The sequence below is a fragment of the Lacerta agilis genome, chromosome 8 (assembly GCF_009819535.1).
Source record: "Lacerta agilis isolate rLacAgi1 chromosome 8, rLacAgi1.pri, whole genome shotgun sequence".
Taxonomy (NCBI): Eukaryota; Metazoa; Chordata; class Lepidosauria; order Squamata; family Lacertidae; genus Lacerta; species Lacerta agilis.
In genome coordinates, this window is record NC_046319.1 from 58899653 (window position 1) to 58914646 (window position 14994).

At 42.6% G+C, this 14994-nt stretch overlaps 1 protein-coding gene across 4 annotated transcripts in view; it reads left to right on the forward strand.

Moving 5' to 3' along the window:
* Positions 1-14994, forward strand: part of KIAA0319L (KIAA0319 like) — a 57397-nt gene that overhangs the window by 29284 nt on the left and 13119 nt on the right. For all 4 annotated transcript variants that reach the window (XM_033157725.1, XM_033157727.1, XM_033157726.1 and 1 more), the window contains exons 6-13: positions 74-171; positions 697-784; positions 3902-3994; positions 5043-5175; positions 8544-8772; positions 10742-10865; positions 13469-13601; positions 14543-14691. In XM_033157725.1, coding sequence (XP_033013616.1) covers positions 74-171; positions 697-784; positions 3902-3994; positions 5043-5175; positions 8544-8772; positions 10742-10865; positions 13469-13601; positions 14543-14691 — 1047 coding nt within the window. The remainder of the gene's footprint in view (positions 1-73; positions 172-696; positions 785-3901; positions 3995-5042; positions 5176-8543; positions 8773-10741; positions 10866-13468; positions 13602-14542; positions 14692-14994) is intronic.

A 14994-nucleotide genomic window follows, 5' to 3' on the forward strand; every position in this document is an offset into this window, starting at 1 on the left:
GATCTTCTCATTCAGTTTCTTTTGATAGTGGGCTCTTCTAACCTCTGGTTTGTTTGTTTGTTTATTTATTTAGGGACTAGCTACTCCTATGACTGGAGGCTGATCACACACCCCACCGACTATAGTGGAGAGATGGAAGGACAGCACTCACAGATTCTCAAATTATCCAAGGTGAATCTCTTGCTTTTTGGCAACTCTAAAATCTAAAATCTCACTTGTAGGCTTTTGCATTGTCATGCTGCAAGGTTAGGGGAAGCAAATGTTACAGTGTGTAATAATATATGTACTGAAGCTGCTTTATGCTGTCAGACCATTGGCCCATCTAACTACTGGTACATATTGTCTGAGTGGTTCTCTGGGGTGTCAGGTACAATGAAACTGTTAGAGGCTTTGAGTTCACATCCTGTCCTTGCTTTTGTTGCATTGCTGAGTCCACAGGAGACAAAAAATTAAAATATCCCCACTTCCTCCTTAGCACAAGGCCCAGGCAATGCAGGATGTTAGGGTCCAAATAGAGAAGGGGTTTATTCTCATCTGAGCAGATGGCATCAATGGCTCATGTCTCTCATAATTCAGTATATGTTAGTTGCTTGCTATGAGGTACCTAACATCATTGTGGTGGTCTAATTTTGGGGTGGGGGTAGGTAGACACAGCCTTGCCCATGTCTAATGTGCCCTGTTCATTTTCTTTGCTAGCTCACAGTTGGCCTATACGAATTCAATGTGATAGTAGATGGTGATAATGCTCACGGAGAAGGAATGGTGAATGTGACAGTTAAACCAGGTATGCTTAGCAGATACATTTATCAACTTGTAGGTTATATTTTTCCCTTTTTTTAAAGCAATCTCCACAAAAGCTTGATATGCAAGACAGCTGGTGTGTTTTTGTGTGTGTGTGTGTGTGAATGTGTGTGTAAATGTGAATATGACTGCAAGTTCTCCAGGGAGAAATTTTGGCTAAATTTGCAGTGGGAGGGAGGTGTTGGGTGAAACAGAATGTGAAAAATCATTCACTAACTTTTGCTTTCTTCTTTGCCTTGTTTTATGGTGGGTGGCAGCATCAGGAGTGCTCCTCTTAGTGGCTGCCATTTTCTTTCCTTTTTGGCATAGCTTTGTGATTAGGCACACCTAACTAATTCGCACTTCCCCAAACAAATTGTGAGCCAAAATGAGGCCAAATTGTGAGCCAAAATTCGCTCCAGATTTGGTTGCTACTACCAAGGCTAATATTTTTTGGAAGGTCATAAGATAGAAGCATTGTTCATTTGCCCTTATGTACCCATTTGGTCCTGTCCTCTTCCCCCACTGTACTGTTATCTCTGGCTATACAGGTTTTTCTTCTATTTCAGTGCACTTAAGACTGCAAAACCAGGGAATTGAGAGAGCAGGATGTTTGTGCACAGGAGTCCACAAATGTTTGACTCAGTGGAGGCTAGTCCATTAGGGCAAGTGTGGCACTGTCCCACCAACCTCTGCCTGGTTCAATTCAGGGCCACCATGTCTGCTTCTTATTTACAACCAGTCCTAGTGGCGGCAGTGGCAGTCAGCTTCCTTCTCCTTAGTCTCAGTGTTTATTTTCATTTTATTTACTTATTGTGTTTATTTGTTTCTTTTTCAAAAAATGAAACAAAACACTCGAAGCGATGCAAAAGGGTAAAACAGCCTAAAATACACAAGTTACACACACACACACACACACACACACACACACATAAATCCAACTTCCCCCCACTGAAAGATAAGTAGAAAGTTAATATCTAAGGGCCAGGGTGAATAAAAATGCTTTCGCCTGGTGCCTAAAATAGCTAGAGGTGGTGCCAGGAGGGGGTGGTTGTTCCTACCCATTAAAGGATGTTGAATGGCTTATACTCCAAATTCACATCTTCCTATCCTTCACCTAGGAAACGTTGGGTACAATAGGCGTGTGGGTGTGTATTGTCAGCAAATCTAGAAACTTGGTGTTTGTCACTTGGCCATTTTCCCATTAATGCCAGGGCTGCCTCTCTGCCTGACCAGTTTGCAATTTCCACCAGACAATGAAGACAGTTTGCAATTTCCACCAGTGCCTCTGCTATCAGTGCTTGTTGTTGTTCAGTCGTTCAGTCGTGTCCGACTCTTCGTGACCCCATGGACCAGAGCACGCCAGGCACGCCTATCCATTACTGCCTCTCGCAGTTTGGCCAAACTCATGTTTGGAGTAGGAACTGGCAACCTGGAGTAGGAACTGGCAAGCCACTCCAGTATCCCTGCCAAGAAAACTCCATGGACAAAGACAATCAGTGCTTACCTGATATGTTAGAGGGGCTGCTTAAATTGACTCAAAAGCCAGGCTTTTCTCTATGGTAACCAAATTCACTATAACAGCAATAGTATTGACCTGGAGTTTTTGGATTGGTAGGGGAGGGCACCTAGATTTCTCCCGCTCTATCGCAAGTAATGGTTTGTGTTGCAAACACTGCAGGGGGGGGGGTAACCTGTTCCTTTCCAGATGTTAACTACAATCCCCATCACTCCAGACCATTGGCCATGCTGGCTGGGACTGCTAGGAGTTGGAGTTGAATGATATCTGGAGAAATGCAGGTTAGCCTCCCCTGCTGTGTGTACTGTCTTAGAGGGAGTTTGACTGAATTCATTCTGGGTTCTTTCCCCTTCCAACAGATGAACAGTGCTATGATAGCATAGCCCAGGCCAAATGCTGCAAACATAGCAGGAGGCCTTGATCGTTAAGAACCAATGATTTAGCACACTGGTCTTCAATTGGTGGGTCGGGACCCATTAGTGGGTTGTGGTCTGATCCAAGGTGGGTCACAACAGGAGCACTATCACCATGCAAATGAAAGATTAAAAAATGGTTCTCCCAATGCATGTTTGAGTTAAAAGCAGGTCCTGTGTCTGAAATGATTGGAGATATTTGATCTAGTAGAATAGTAGATGATCCTTGGAAGGATTAGCAGCCAGGTGCTGCTGCTCCCCGCCCCTCCCAGGGAGTGGTAGGAATACCTTTACCAACACTGTTGCCTTCAGAATGTCACAATGGCATATAAACAAAGATAATTGATGAGAATGGCCATCCAAGTAAAAGAGCCTGTATTTCACCAGCCATAGATCTCTCAGATCTTCTTTGTCCATGAAAAGGGAGGAAGTAGGACTAATGGCTTCTAACAGCCAGTGAATGACTTCTAGAATGGAAAGTACCAAGATCCAGGTCTCTGCTGACTAAGAAACCCCTTTTCTCCCTAATTCCGGTTGTGTGAGAGCTGGTTTTGATTCCTCAGTGGCAAGAAAGGCAAACTATGTGTTACTATTCTTGGCATAGTTATTCCTCCAAATACCACTAGGTGCTGCTAGCAGGGCTTAATATGTTCCATGGTTCCTCAGAGCTCTGTACTGTAGCAATAGAAGGAAGGCAGTGACTTCTATTGATCGTGTGGAAAGTGCCACTTCCTGTAAGCACTCAAAGCGCTTCACTGGCTATATATCTGTGATCCTTACAATAATCCTGTAAAATCGGTTAGTGGTATTATTTCCATATTGCAAACAGGAAGGTTGAGGCTCAGTGAGCTCGCTTGCCTAAAGTCACCTAGGGAGTCCCATTTCTAAGGCAAGTTTTAACCGCAAGTTCAATAATATATTAATATGTACAATTTATGTAGCTGTTTGCGAGTGTTCAAAGTGCTTCTTGTTTATTGTTTTATAATCCTTATTCCATGTTGCAAATTGAAAAGACGGGGGTAGTTGCTGAGGTTGGGAGAGACCATCTTTCTTTAGTGAGTTCATGGCAGAGGTGAGGTTTGAGCCCTGGACTTCCTGACTCACAGCTCCATCTCTTAGCTACAATTGTGCAGTTGACTAGGATGGTAACTTTCTATAGTGGCTGTCATAGTTCTGTTTTTCATCGCAGAGCCTCGAGTGAATCAGCCCCCTGTGGCCATTGTGTTACCCCAGTTTTTGGAGATCTCCCTACCAACTACCTCAACAGTCATTGATGGCAGCCGTAAGTACCTACTAAAACTAGTGCAATCTATTCCTGCAAGCCTCAGATAAAAGTCGTGGAGGAGATGGAGCAAGACTGTCTATTAAGGAATGGGATTCTAGAGGAATATGGCTGATGTATCATTAGGATCAGTTCAAATCATGCACTGACTGTTGATCAATTTGTGGGCACATGTAGATTTGTAGCTACTGGTCTTCACTGCCAAATGCATTAGTTAAACTAAGGCAGCCCCAACTCAGTACAAGGAAAACATCTGCTCACTGGACTTGTTTAAACATATGAAGCTGCTCCACACAGAATCAGCCTTCTGGTCCCTTTAGCTCAGGGCTGGAGTATCTTTTTCAGCTCAAGATCTGCATTCCCTTCTGATAACCCTTCTGATAACTAGCCACATGCCAGAGGTGGGCAGAACTAGAGGCAAAAATAAGCAAAGCAATAGATGTGAGTTTTTCCTTTGTACAGTTGGCTAGTTTTCCCCCCACACACCTCTCTCCAGGCCAGCAAGAAGCAGTTTTAGAGTTCAGTGACACATTCTAGCAGAGCAAACTCAAGGAGAGTGCAAAGCTGCTCTAGTGAGGGAGTGGCAGAGGAGGGGGCCAGATAGAGAGGCTTGGAAGGCCATGTATGCCCCCCCCCCAGCGTGAGGTTTCCCATCCCTGCTTTGGCTTATTATTGTATTACTGATAGTGGCTCCCCAGAATCTCAGCCAAGGATCTTTCCCAGCCCTTCTACATGAGGCGTTTTTCACTGAAGTGATATGGGATAGAATCTGGTACCTTTACATTAATGGTGCATGGATTCTACCAGTGTGTTCATTCCTATTTTCATTCAGCAATCACATTTCTGGGGACTATCATTCATAATTTAAATACTCTTTCTTTTATCACATGCCACATTAAGCCTAGCTTCACACTTTAAAAATAAAATTAACTCTTGTCCCTTGTGAAAGTTGCTATACTGGTAGTATGGCCTTAAGCTACTTTGTAAATAGATTTAAATAATCCTGTACTTACTGGGAATGTGGCTTTATCTGTTTTCATTGAATCAGACAGTACTGATGATGACAAAATAGTCAGTTACCACTGGGAAGAACTGAAGGGGCCTCTACGGGAGGAGAAGGTATCGGCAGACACTGCAATTCTGAAACTGACCAATCTGGTGCCAGGAAATTACACGTTCAGGTAAGACAAAGAACCTGGGATCATGGATGTCAGGGAACTGCCAATGGGCAGGGAGGAGGTGCAGATGCTGTCGAGGGACAGAGAGCCACAGTGCCACTCTGGCAGCAGCCTTGAGTCCAGTGAGGAAAGCAGGATGTGCCTTAGTGGGGAGGAGCAGCAAACAGATAGTTTGGTGGGAACAGGGCACGGGGATGCTACAGAGCCCCAACATGCACCTGGAAGAGCGGAGGAGCAAAGCGGTGCGTAGAGGGATGAAACGTAAGGATTCTAGGAGGAGATTCAGAATACCGAAACTTTTATGTTGGGGGAGGAACTGGCAAAGGCCACTCCCAGATTCTGGTACAGACTCGAGCGGTCATGAACTCTGAGGCTCTGCTTGTAAATAGCGTGTAAATAAACTGCTATAAAAGTATCCAGCGACATCGGACTCTTTACTCCCAAGGAGGCACCATAGCAGCCTTACAATACCTCTGGTTTGGATTTTCTAGATCTAAAGCATAAGATAGATGACACAAACCAATTAATGAAATCAGCCCTTGGTATGTTAAAAAACCAGTTAACCCTTTGTTCGTGTGAGCCAAGGAAAACAATGTATCAGCTAACAATTTACAAAACAAACCAGCAACAACTTTTTGCTACCTAGTCACATTTTATAGTTTCCCTGACCGTGGAGGTTGAGGTTATTGCTACCCGGTACATTCATAAAATTGTAATCTACCAATTTAAACTGTTATATGTGACTAGACAGCTAATGTGAATTTGGGGGGGGGGGGAATACTGGAAGGAATGCATGTGCCATAGAGCAGAGCTTATTTTGCCCCCAGCTCTAAACCATTTTTTTCCACCCTCATTATAAAAATAGGATTTGGCATATAACTATTGAATATGTCTCTGTGATTTTTAGTCGGTGATAAAAGGTTCAGGAATAAATTGATTATTCTAAGGCCCATCTGAAAATGAATATATTGGGTAAGGATATCTTTAGATGAGTTTCCTTTATAAAAGGTTCAAGGTAGCTCAATAAGAGTTCTCCTGTAATAATTCAATTTTCTTTTGGTTTAGTGTAGCCAACCTCAGCTTTATAGTTATGGAATGAGGGTGATTCTGTGTGTGTCTGCCATTTGCTTCATATCTGAAATATTCAGTAGGTTGAAAAGTGAAATTGTATTGCTGTAGAGGTGCCAATACTAAGCCTAGCAAAAAATCTTTTTTAGTATACTCCATGGTTAAACTGTGTGTCTCAGCTTTGTGTCCTCTCCCTGGGAATTGGAGAGCCAGTAAAGTGCTCCATCCTCATTCACACAAGTTCTTTGGGTACCCAGAGAGTAAATTGTGGTTGAGTTGGTCCTCCCCAATCCCCCTGCTGCCACACTAGCCAGAACTAAGCTGTGGTTTGGCTTAGTGCTATGTGTGAGTTTGAGCTTATGTTTTGTCCTCTCAAAACAAATGACAAGTGGTCAGCCTTGGTTACTGCTTGTGTTTTGGTTGGGAGCAAGACAAACCAAGAGCTCAGGTGTGCGTGTAATGCTCATCCAAACCATGGCTTAGCCCTGGGTTGTGCAGCAGCAGGAAGACCTGGAGAAGGGAAAAGCAGCTGCGAGTTTCCTTCTTGGTATCCACACACTTGTTCTTGCTAAGCCAGTGTGGCTTAGCATTGTGTATGAACTGGGTTCTTTCCACCTCTAAAGGTCTGTTTCCTCAGTTGCTTTACCAAGGATTTTAAATAATTAATGACTTGCACAGCCCCTATTACAAGCCTGTTTTTAGAAGGGGAAGAAGTTGGGAGTGTGCCGTACAGCAAATGATCTAAATTCTGGTTGTAAAGATTTTTGTGCTTTTACTTGTGAAGTCTGCACATGCATTTGATTATCTCAGTTGCTAAGCTCTCTCTCTCTCTCTCTCTCTCTCTCTCTCTCTCAATCCTTAGAAAGAGAGTTTTGTTAATGCATTTTGAGAGTCTTTTAAACAGATATTTTGGCTTCAACAGTGAATACCAGCTTTAAAATAAACTCTTTAATTGCAAGCAGGACTTACAAATCTGTGGGTAGCCTCATTCTATTTTTTAAAAATGTTTTTCCAGCTTGCAGATCCTGTATGGGTGACATTTGATGAGAGCAATTACAGAACCCACTAGCATATAATAGGAAATTGTCTGAACTGTAAATTATGTGTTTCCCTCCTATCCACACACCCCCAGCAAATTATGACAGGCTATTCATGCATATTGACCTTATCAGCAGTAATACACATATGAAGTTGTCAGACTGTTGGTCCATCTAGCGCTGCACTGCATACTTTGACCTGAGATCCTTTTAACTGCAGAGCTTGATGCTCATCATGATTGGGACCCACTAGACACAAAGCATGGACTCTGCTACTGACCCATGACCCTTCCTTGTAAAAAGAGCTTCTGGATGAGGGGCTTTAGTGTTTCCATTGCTGCTTCAGTTCCAAGCCTTTTCCTTGCCATGTGGCTCCAACCTCCCCTTTCCCCCATATGTAAATGGAAATAAATGACAGAGGGACTCTGTGGAAATGTTCGTCACACAGTTGGCTAATTAACAGTGCTTTCCCAAGGAGCACTTAATACTTTACTGTAGGGCCACTTCTCATACAGCATGTTAGAGGTAAACAAAAGGAAGTACAGAGAAAACAACTTGGCCTGTGTAACTCATTGCCACAGGATGTTGTGATGATATCCATTACCATACATGGTTTTTTTTTAAAAAAAAGGATTCAGTTGATTCATTAATTAGGAGCTACTAAATGTGAGTGGCAGAAGACTGACATGACTTTTCAGAGGCAGAATACTTCCAACAGTCAGACGTCAGCAATAATGGGATAGATACAGCCATTCTTTGTTTTTGTGAACTTGCCTAAAGCACACTAGGCAGACAAAATGCAGTTTATTGGTCTGAGCCAGTTCTCTTATTAGTTTAGCTATTGCCTAAGAGAGAGCTGGTTACACTCATCACTTGATCCCTGGCACATGTGAATGGGTTGCCTCAGATATAAACCACACATATAACTTTAAGTTCACCTGCTTGTCAATGGAATTAATTCATAATTTCAGTCACTAGTTATCCTGTGTAGAGAAATTTTATTATATCATGTGTGATTTTGCCTGAATAATTTCTCCCTGTGAAAACAGGCTCTTCAGAAAAGCCAAAAAATGATACGTGTAATCTTTTTTTAAAAAAATCCAGTATTTGAAAAAAGTACATTATTTTTACATGTGTAAAATCAGTGCTCTCTCAAAAATAGGTTACCATTGGTGAATGAATTCTCAACTCAGCAAGAGTGAGAGAACAAGATTAAAAATAGACTTTTTGGATCTGTCTGAATTCTCTTCTTTCCTTCCTCTTCAGCCTCACTGTGGTGGACTCGGATGGTGCCAGCAACTCCACCACTGCCAGCCTGACTGTGAACAAAGCAGTGGATTACCCACCCGTAGCGAATGCAGGCCCTAACCAAGTTATCACTCTGCCCCAAAACTCCATCACCCTCTATGGGAACCAGAGCACAGATGACCACGGCATTGTCAGCTATGAATGGTCCCTCAGCCCCAGCAGCAAAGGGAAAGTGGTAGAGATGCAGGTAAGATCTTGGGGCTCTGTCTTGAGAGGAGTCAACACACTTCAATATACATTTCCTATTATGTAAATCAATTTGTTCAATCACCGTAAACACCTCTGACCCAACAGTTACTTATCTAATCAACATTTAAAAAAATACGTGTGTGCTCAAACATTGCACACCTAGTAATTTTGTAAGGGCATGTCCCTACTGTCATGTACGTTTCCGAGCACAATTCAAAGTGTTGGTGCTGATCTTTAAAGCCCTAAATGGCCTCGGTCCAGTATACCTGAAGGAGTGTCTCCACCCACATCGTTCTACCCGGACACTGAGGTCCAGTGCCGAGGGCCTTCTGGCGGTTCCCTCGCTGCGAGAAGCCAAGTTACAGGGAACCAGGCAGAGGGCCTTCTCGGTAGTGGCACCCACCCTGTGGAACACCCTCCCACCAGATGTCAAAGAGAAAAACAACTACCAGACTTTTATAAGACATCTGAAAGTAGCCCTGTTTAGGAAAGCTTTTAATGTTTAATAGATTATTGTATTTTAACATTCTGTTGGAAGCCGCCCAGAGTGGCTGAGGAAACCCAGCCAGATGGGTGGGGTATAATAAATAAATAAATAAATAAATTTTGTTGCTGATCTTAATTTACTGTATGTGCTTTGGGTACATGCTCTTTCTATGTGTCATTTATTAAATTCTGTTGGATTTCCAGTATTATCCTTGTAGCCCACAGCTGTCAGCCTGATGTGTATTGAAAAGCCCACACACAGGACATGAGGGCAGTAGCACTCTCCCACCTGTGTCCCCCAGTATCTGATATTCAGGAGCAGGCTGCCTTTGATCCTGGAGGTATTATGTAGACATCATGACTAGTAGTTCTTAGCATGTTAGTCCAACATGCAAACCACTACACCAAACTGGCTCTTCTTCATAAAAGATCCTGGCAGACCTAGGGTTCAAATCCCTAACCTACCTCACAGGGTTGTTGTGGGGATTAAACAAGGGGGAGGGGACCATGTACACCACCTGGAGCTCCTTGGAGAAGAAGGTGGAGGAGAATTGCAATAAATAAATAATGTGGGCACAAAAGTGTGATTAAAACTTAAAACAAAATAAAAAATTAAAAAAAATCCTTCCAGCAGCACCTTAGAGACCAACTAAGTTTGTTCTTGGTATGAGCTTTCGTGTGCATGCGCACTTCTTCAGATTAAAAGTTGTAACTGTTTTTCTAAACCCAAGCAGTGAAGAAGCAATGCCAGTGTCCTGGCCTGGAGTTCCAGAGGCAAGAGGCTGCTGCAGAAAAGACTGTTTTGCATATTGGCACATTAATAGCTGAGGGGACAGTGAACAGCTCAATTCTTACACAGGAGTGTATGGTGGATAGTAGTCCTTCATTAGATGATCCTGGGCTCCAGTATTACAAAAAAGGGAGGAAAAACTCCCTGTTCCAGGCCTAGTAGCCAGCATGGTGCCTTCCAGATGTTGGTGGGCTACAACTCTCACTGGCCATGCTGACTGGGACTCATGGGAGTTGTAGTTCAGCATCATCGGGGGGGGGGGGAGCCATGTTGGCTATCTATGCCCCTATATTGACTTTATCCTGGTTCTGCATGACCTACACATTTCTTTCTTGTCCCATCTTCTGTTTTTTCAAAACCAAAAAAACCCCAAGCATCTCAAGGTGGATCAATTACTGGATTGTTCCAAGGTATGATTGGCAGCCACATACAGGTAATGCAGCAACCTTGTGGAAGCCAACCAAATCTGGGGCTGGTCAGTAGCTAGATAGGAGACCACAAGCACATGCCCCACGTATGCTCTAAATAATTTCATTTATTTCACAAAATGTATAAACCACTTGATTGTTTAAAAAAATGACCTGAAACTGGTTTATATAACTTTGCAATGAGTGGTACATTTCTTAAGCCTCCTTTTATTTTCTTTCTTTGTGAATGGGGACTTAAATTCTTGGTATTTGTTGTTTCCAAGGGAGTGAGGACTTCAACTCTGCAGCTCTCTGCAATGCGTGAAGGTGACTACACCTACCTGCTGACGGTGACGGATTCTGCTGGCCACCAGTCCACTGCTGAGGTCACAGTGATTGTGCAACCCGGTACGCTTAATAAGGGTTTTTGTTTGTAAAACTCCCCCCCCCCATTATATATGAGAAGCCCGTATTTGGCATTAATATATGTGGGTCCAGGGTTAAGGAGGGTGAAGAGATAGTGGCTGCATACACAAACATTTAAAGCACATGACTTTCCCCCCCCCAAAAAAAATAATAATCCTGAGAACTGTATTTTACCCATCAAAGAGATATAGCTTCCAGACCCCTTAACAAAGTTCCTAGGATTATTTGGGAGAAGTCATGTGTTTTAAATATATGCTGTATGTGCAGCCAGTGTGTGGGTCTGGTGGAGAACAGCTGGTTTTCTCTTGAACCTAGATAATTGTCTGGTAGCTAATCATGTCCAACACTGGGACAATCTGAAAATAAGCCAGCTGCTCTTCTAGACAGGCCATGATCCAGACAAAGGAACATACTTCTAGTGAATTCAACCATTGAGACCAATGGTTACTCCAAAGCACATAACTTTGGATCATTCCCTTGATTTTTTTGTAAAGACTATTTCCCCCAAATAGCAGTGCCACCCACTCCCTTCAATTTCAAACACAGCTTGCTGTACAGCACAGATAATTGCTATTCAGGAAAAAGCAAAAAGTCAAAGGCTCTGCTGGACCAAGCAGAAAGCTAGTCTTGCAGATTTCTGGATTGTATGCCCTTTGATTTGTGTGATGCCATGAAAATGTCAGCCTGATTTCTGAGTCCTGTGAGCTTCCATTTTGTGAAGAGACACAAACCTATTGTCAGACTGATCCAGAATGAAAGACACTGAAGTTATTAAGCTGGTGGGAATCTCTTGTGGTTAAGATCTCCACCGCCCCATGTCTTAACTAGATTTCCTGCTTAATCAGATTTCTTAAACACTGTTTGAATCTGGCAGAGAGCATATAATTCTGTGGCCCACTCACATTCTTTTAATCATTGACTATGCTGTTGCATATGCATTGGCCCTTAGTGTGTGAGGAGTGTTAGGATGCTTCCAAGCAAGTGGTTGCTAGTACTACCTAATCCAGGTGTGGGGAACCTTTGACCTTCCAGCTGCTCCTCAACTGCAACTCCCATCAGCCCCAGCAAGCATGCCCAGTGGCTACGGTTGACAGGAGTTGTAATTCAGTAACATCTGGAGATTCCCCGTGCCTGGCCTAATAATTGCTCTTCTATTGTAAGCTTTATGTTTGACTTCCTTTAGTAATGTTTTCTTTTAAAATCTTTTAAGATAATTTTTTATCTTAAACCACTTTGATACTTTTTAAAAATAAATAAATAAAGCGGTCTAGAAAGGAAATGAAGAAATAGATAAATAAGCTACAAACACAGTTGTAATTGGATTCCCATAGTTTCTGAGCTGTGCATTTCCCTATGTTCCATCCACACTACTTGGTGTGATGAAGCCATGTAGATGGAGAAAGGACCGTTTAGTTGAGCATGCAGGGTTGTTGTGTTGTGTGGTTGTTGGTGGTTGTTGGTTTTTTTCCCTTTTCATTTTTTGCCAAGCCTTTCTTATTTAGGCTGTACTGTGTCATTACTTTAATTTTTTAAGGCTAAAAATTATCTTAATGCTAATTAAAACAAAATCGAAAATTCTTTCTAGTAGCACCTTAGAGACCAACTGAGTTTGTTCCTGGTACTGTATGAGCTTTCGTGTGCATGCACACTTCTTCAGATACACTGAAACAGAAGTCACCAGATCCTTAAATATAGTGAGGGAGTGGGGAGGGGTATTGCTCAGAAGGGTGGTGGGAATGGGTGATCAGCTGATAGGTGTGGAAAACCTGTTGACGACACTTAATGCTAATTAAATGTGTTGGAGCAGGGACACTGCTAAAACGATGCTGACCACAATATTTTGAAGTTAATCTTGTACTAACATTATTTTTCATTAGTGTGGATAGGCTGTTTTTAGTGCAGCTTAAAAAATAAACATGCTGATAAAATGACACTGACTGAAAAGCTAATAGTGAAGATTTAACCAAGTATGAACGCATGGCAATAGGTTTTCCAGCCTGATATGTCATTGCCAGAGTCAAAACCAAACCCCTTAAAAAAAAACCTGAAGGGTTTCACTGAGGCAGTCCATGCCTGTAGAGATTTTGGTGCTGTTGTAATCTTGGTACACACACTGATTAGATTTCCTGAAGTCTGAAAAAAAGATAGGAAAAGTACAGGGGAAACACAGGACAACAACATTATAATGACTATATCATATATATGCCTCATAGAAAATGAGTGAACAAAGCGTGGCATTTCCAGGGTACCCTTCTAGTGTGGGCACGTCCTTGGTTTTGTTTTACTGAGGGTTTATGAAGGGTTTGTAGCTCAAAGGTTAACACATGCTTGTGTGTACAAGGTCCCAGGTTCAGTTCCCAATCTCTGTGATTAAAGGCTCTCAGGTAGAAGCTGGAGAATGCCCCTGTCTGATATCCTGCAGAGCTGTTTCCAGTCAGCAGAGGTAACACTGGGCTAGATGGACTTGTTTCAAGGCTGCTTTGTATATTCATGTGAACTATGCTTGTCTGTCACCTTCCATATAAGCATCCAGTTCATTTCAATAGTGCCATCATTTCTCTCTCATTTTGTGAACTTTTGCTCAGAAAACAATAAGCCTCCCAAGGCAGATGCTGGTCCAGACAAAGAACTAACTCTACCTGTGGACAGCACCACTCTGGATGGCAGCAAGAGCTCAGATGATCAGAAGATTGCATCCTTTCTTTGGGAAAAAACACGGTACATTTCTCTGTCTCCCTCTTGCATACACATGAACTTGCACATGATAATGCGGAACTATGCTATATCATACCCTAACATGCATAGTGCATGTAGAATCTTAAAAAACAAAACAAAACCACTATTATCCAGGCCAGCCTAACTCAGCAGGCAGTAGTTGTGCCTCCTTAGGATGGGAGAATTGCAAGGATATTGCAAGTATATTGGGGGGGGGGGAGGAATTGTGCCCCCGCCTAGTTTTCCTGAATACATCTCATTTCCCCTGCATTCCATACAAGTGAATAGGGGGAAAGCTTTTTCATTCCATTCACTTCTGTGGAATAGAGAAGAGGGGCTTTAATCAGGAATAGGAATGGAATAATCTCAATTTCAGTTTCCTCATTTTCCCACGTTTCTTCAGCAAGTTGTGAAATTTTGTTTTTAAAAAATCCTCATGAAACTAAAGCTAAATCCTCAGTATTTTAGCATGAATTTCCCCCTAAAAACCACATTTTTTCATACAGTTTTGCATTTTTGTATGTTACTTTCACTAATATATTGATTTTTATGCATACTGTCCCCTAATATTTGCATTTTTGTGAACATTCTTTGGTTTGAGAACTAGGTTGCAAAATTTGAATGTGTGCGGATTTTGATGGATGTCTGCGTTTCAGTTCTCATATTGTTTTGGAAAGTGTGAATTGGATGGATTTGGCATTACATGAGAACTGAATCAAAATTCTACTCCACTCGTAGTCAGGAAAACCCTTGAAGAGAAAGCAGTACAACAAGATACAGGGAAGAATAAAAAAAAATGCTTTGCCTACAGCACAAATTATCTTGGCTTAGCCCAGTGCGTCTGGGAGTCTAGCATCTTGGCTGACTGTTCAAAGAATGTTCCTCTTCTTTTCTGTGCAAAAGTTTGACACCTGCATGCTGATTCTTTTGGGGTTTTTGGCCAGGGGCCCAGATGGTGTGAAACTGGAAAATGCCAACAGCAGCATTGCCACAGTCACTGGGCTTGAGGTCGGGACGTACGAATTCACGCTGACTGTCAAAGATGAGCGGAACTTGCAGAGTCAGAGCTCCGTTAACGTCATTGTCAAGGAAGGTGGGTAGCTGGAGGAAACACAGCCTTTGGCTAAGAAGGCTCCACGTAAGGAAGCTCTTCTGTTCATTGCAATCCCTTGGTGATGAAACAGAAGGTAATATGGTCTGGGGTGATAAGCAGTGGTGGAGTAGGATGAGGGAGACATGGGCTGAAATTCCTTCTTGGGCCAGAAAGCTTACAGGGTGGTGATGGGTCAGTAACAATATCTCAGCCTTCCCCAACCTGTTACAACTCCCATCAGCCCCAAACAGCATGGCTCTGCTGGCTGGAGTGATGGGTTGCAGTCCAAAACATCTTGAGAGC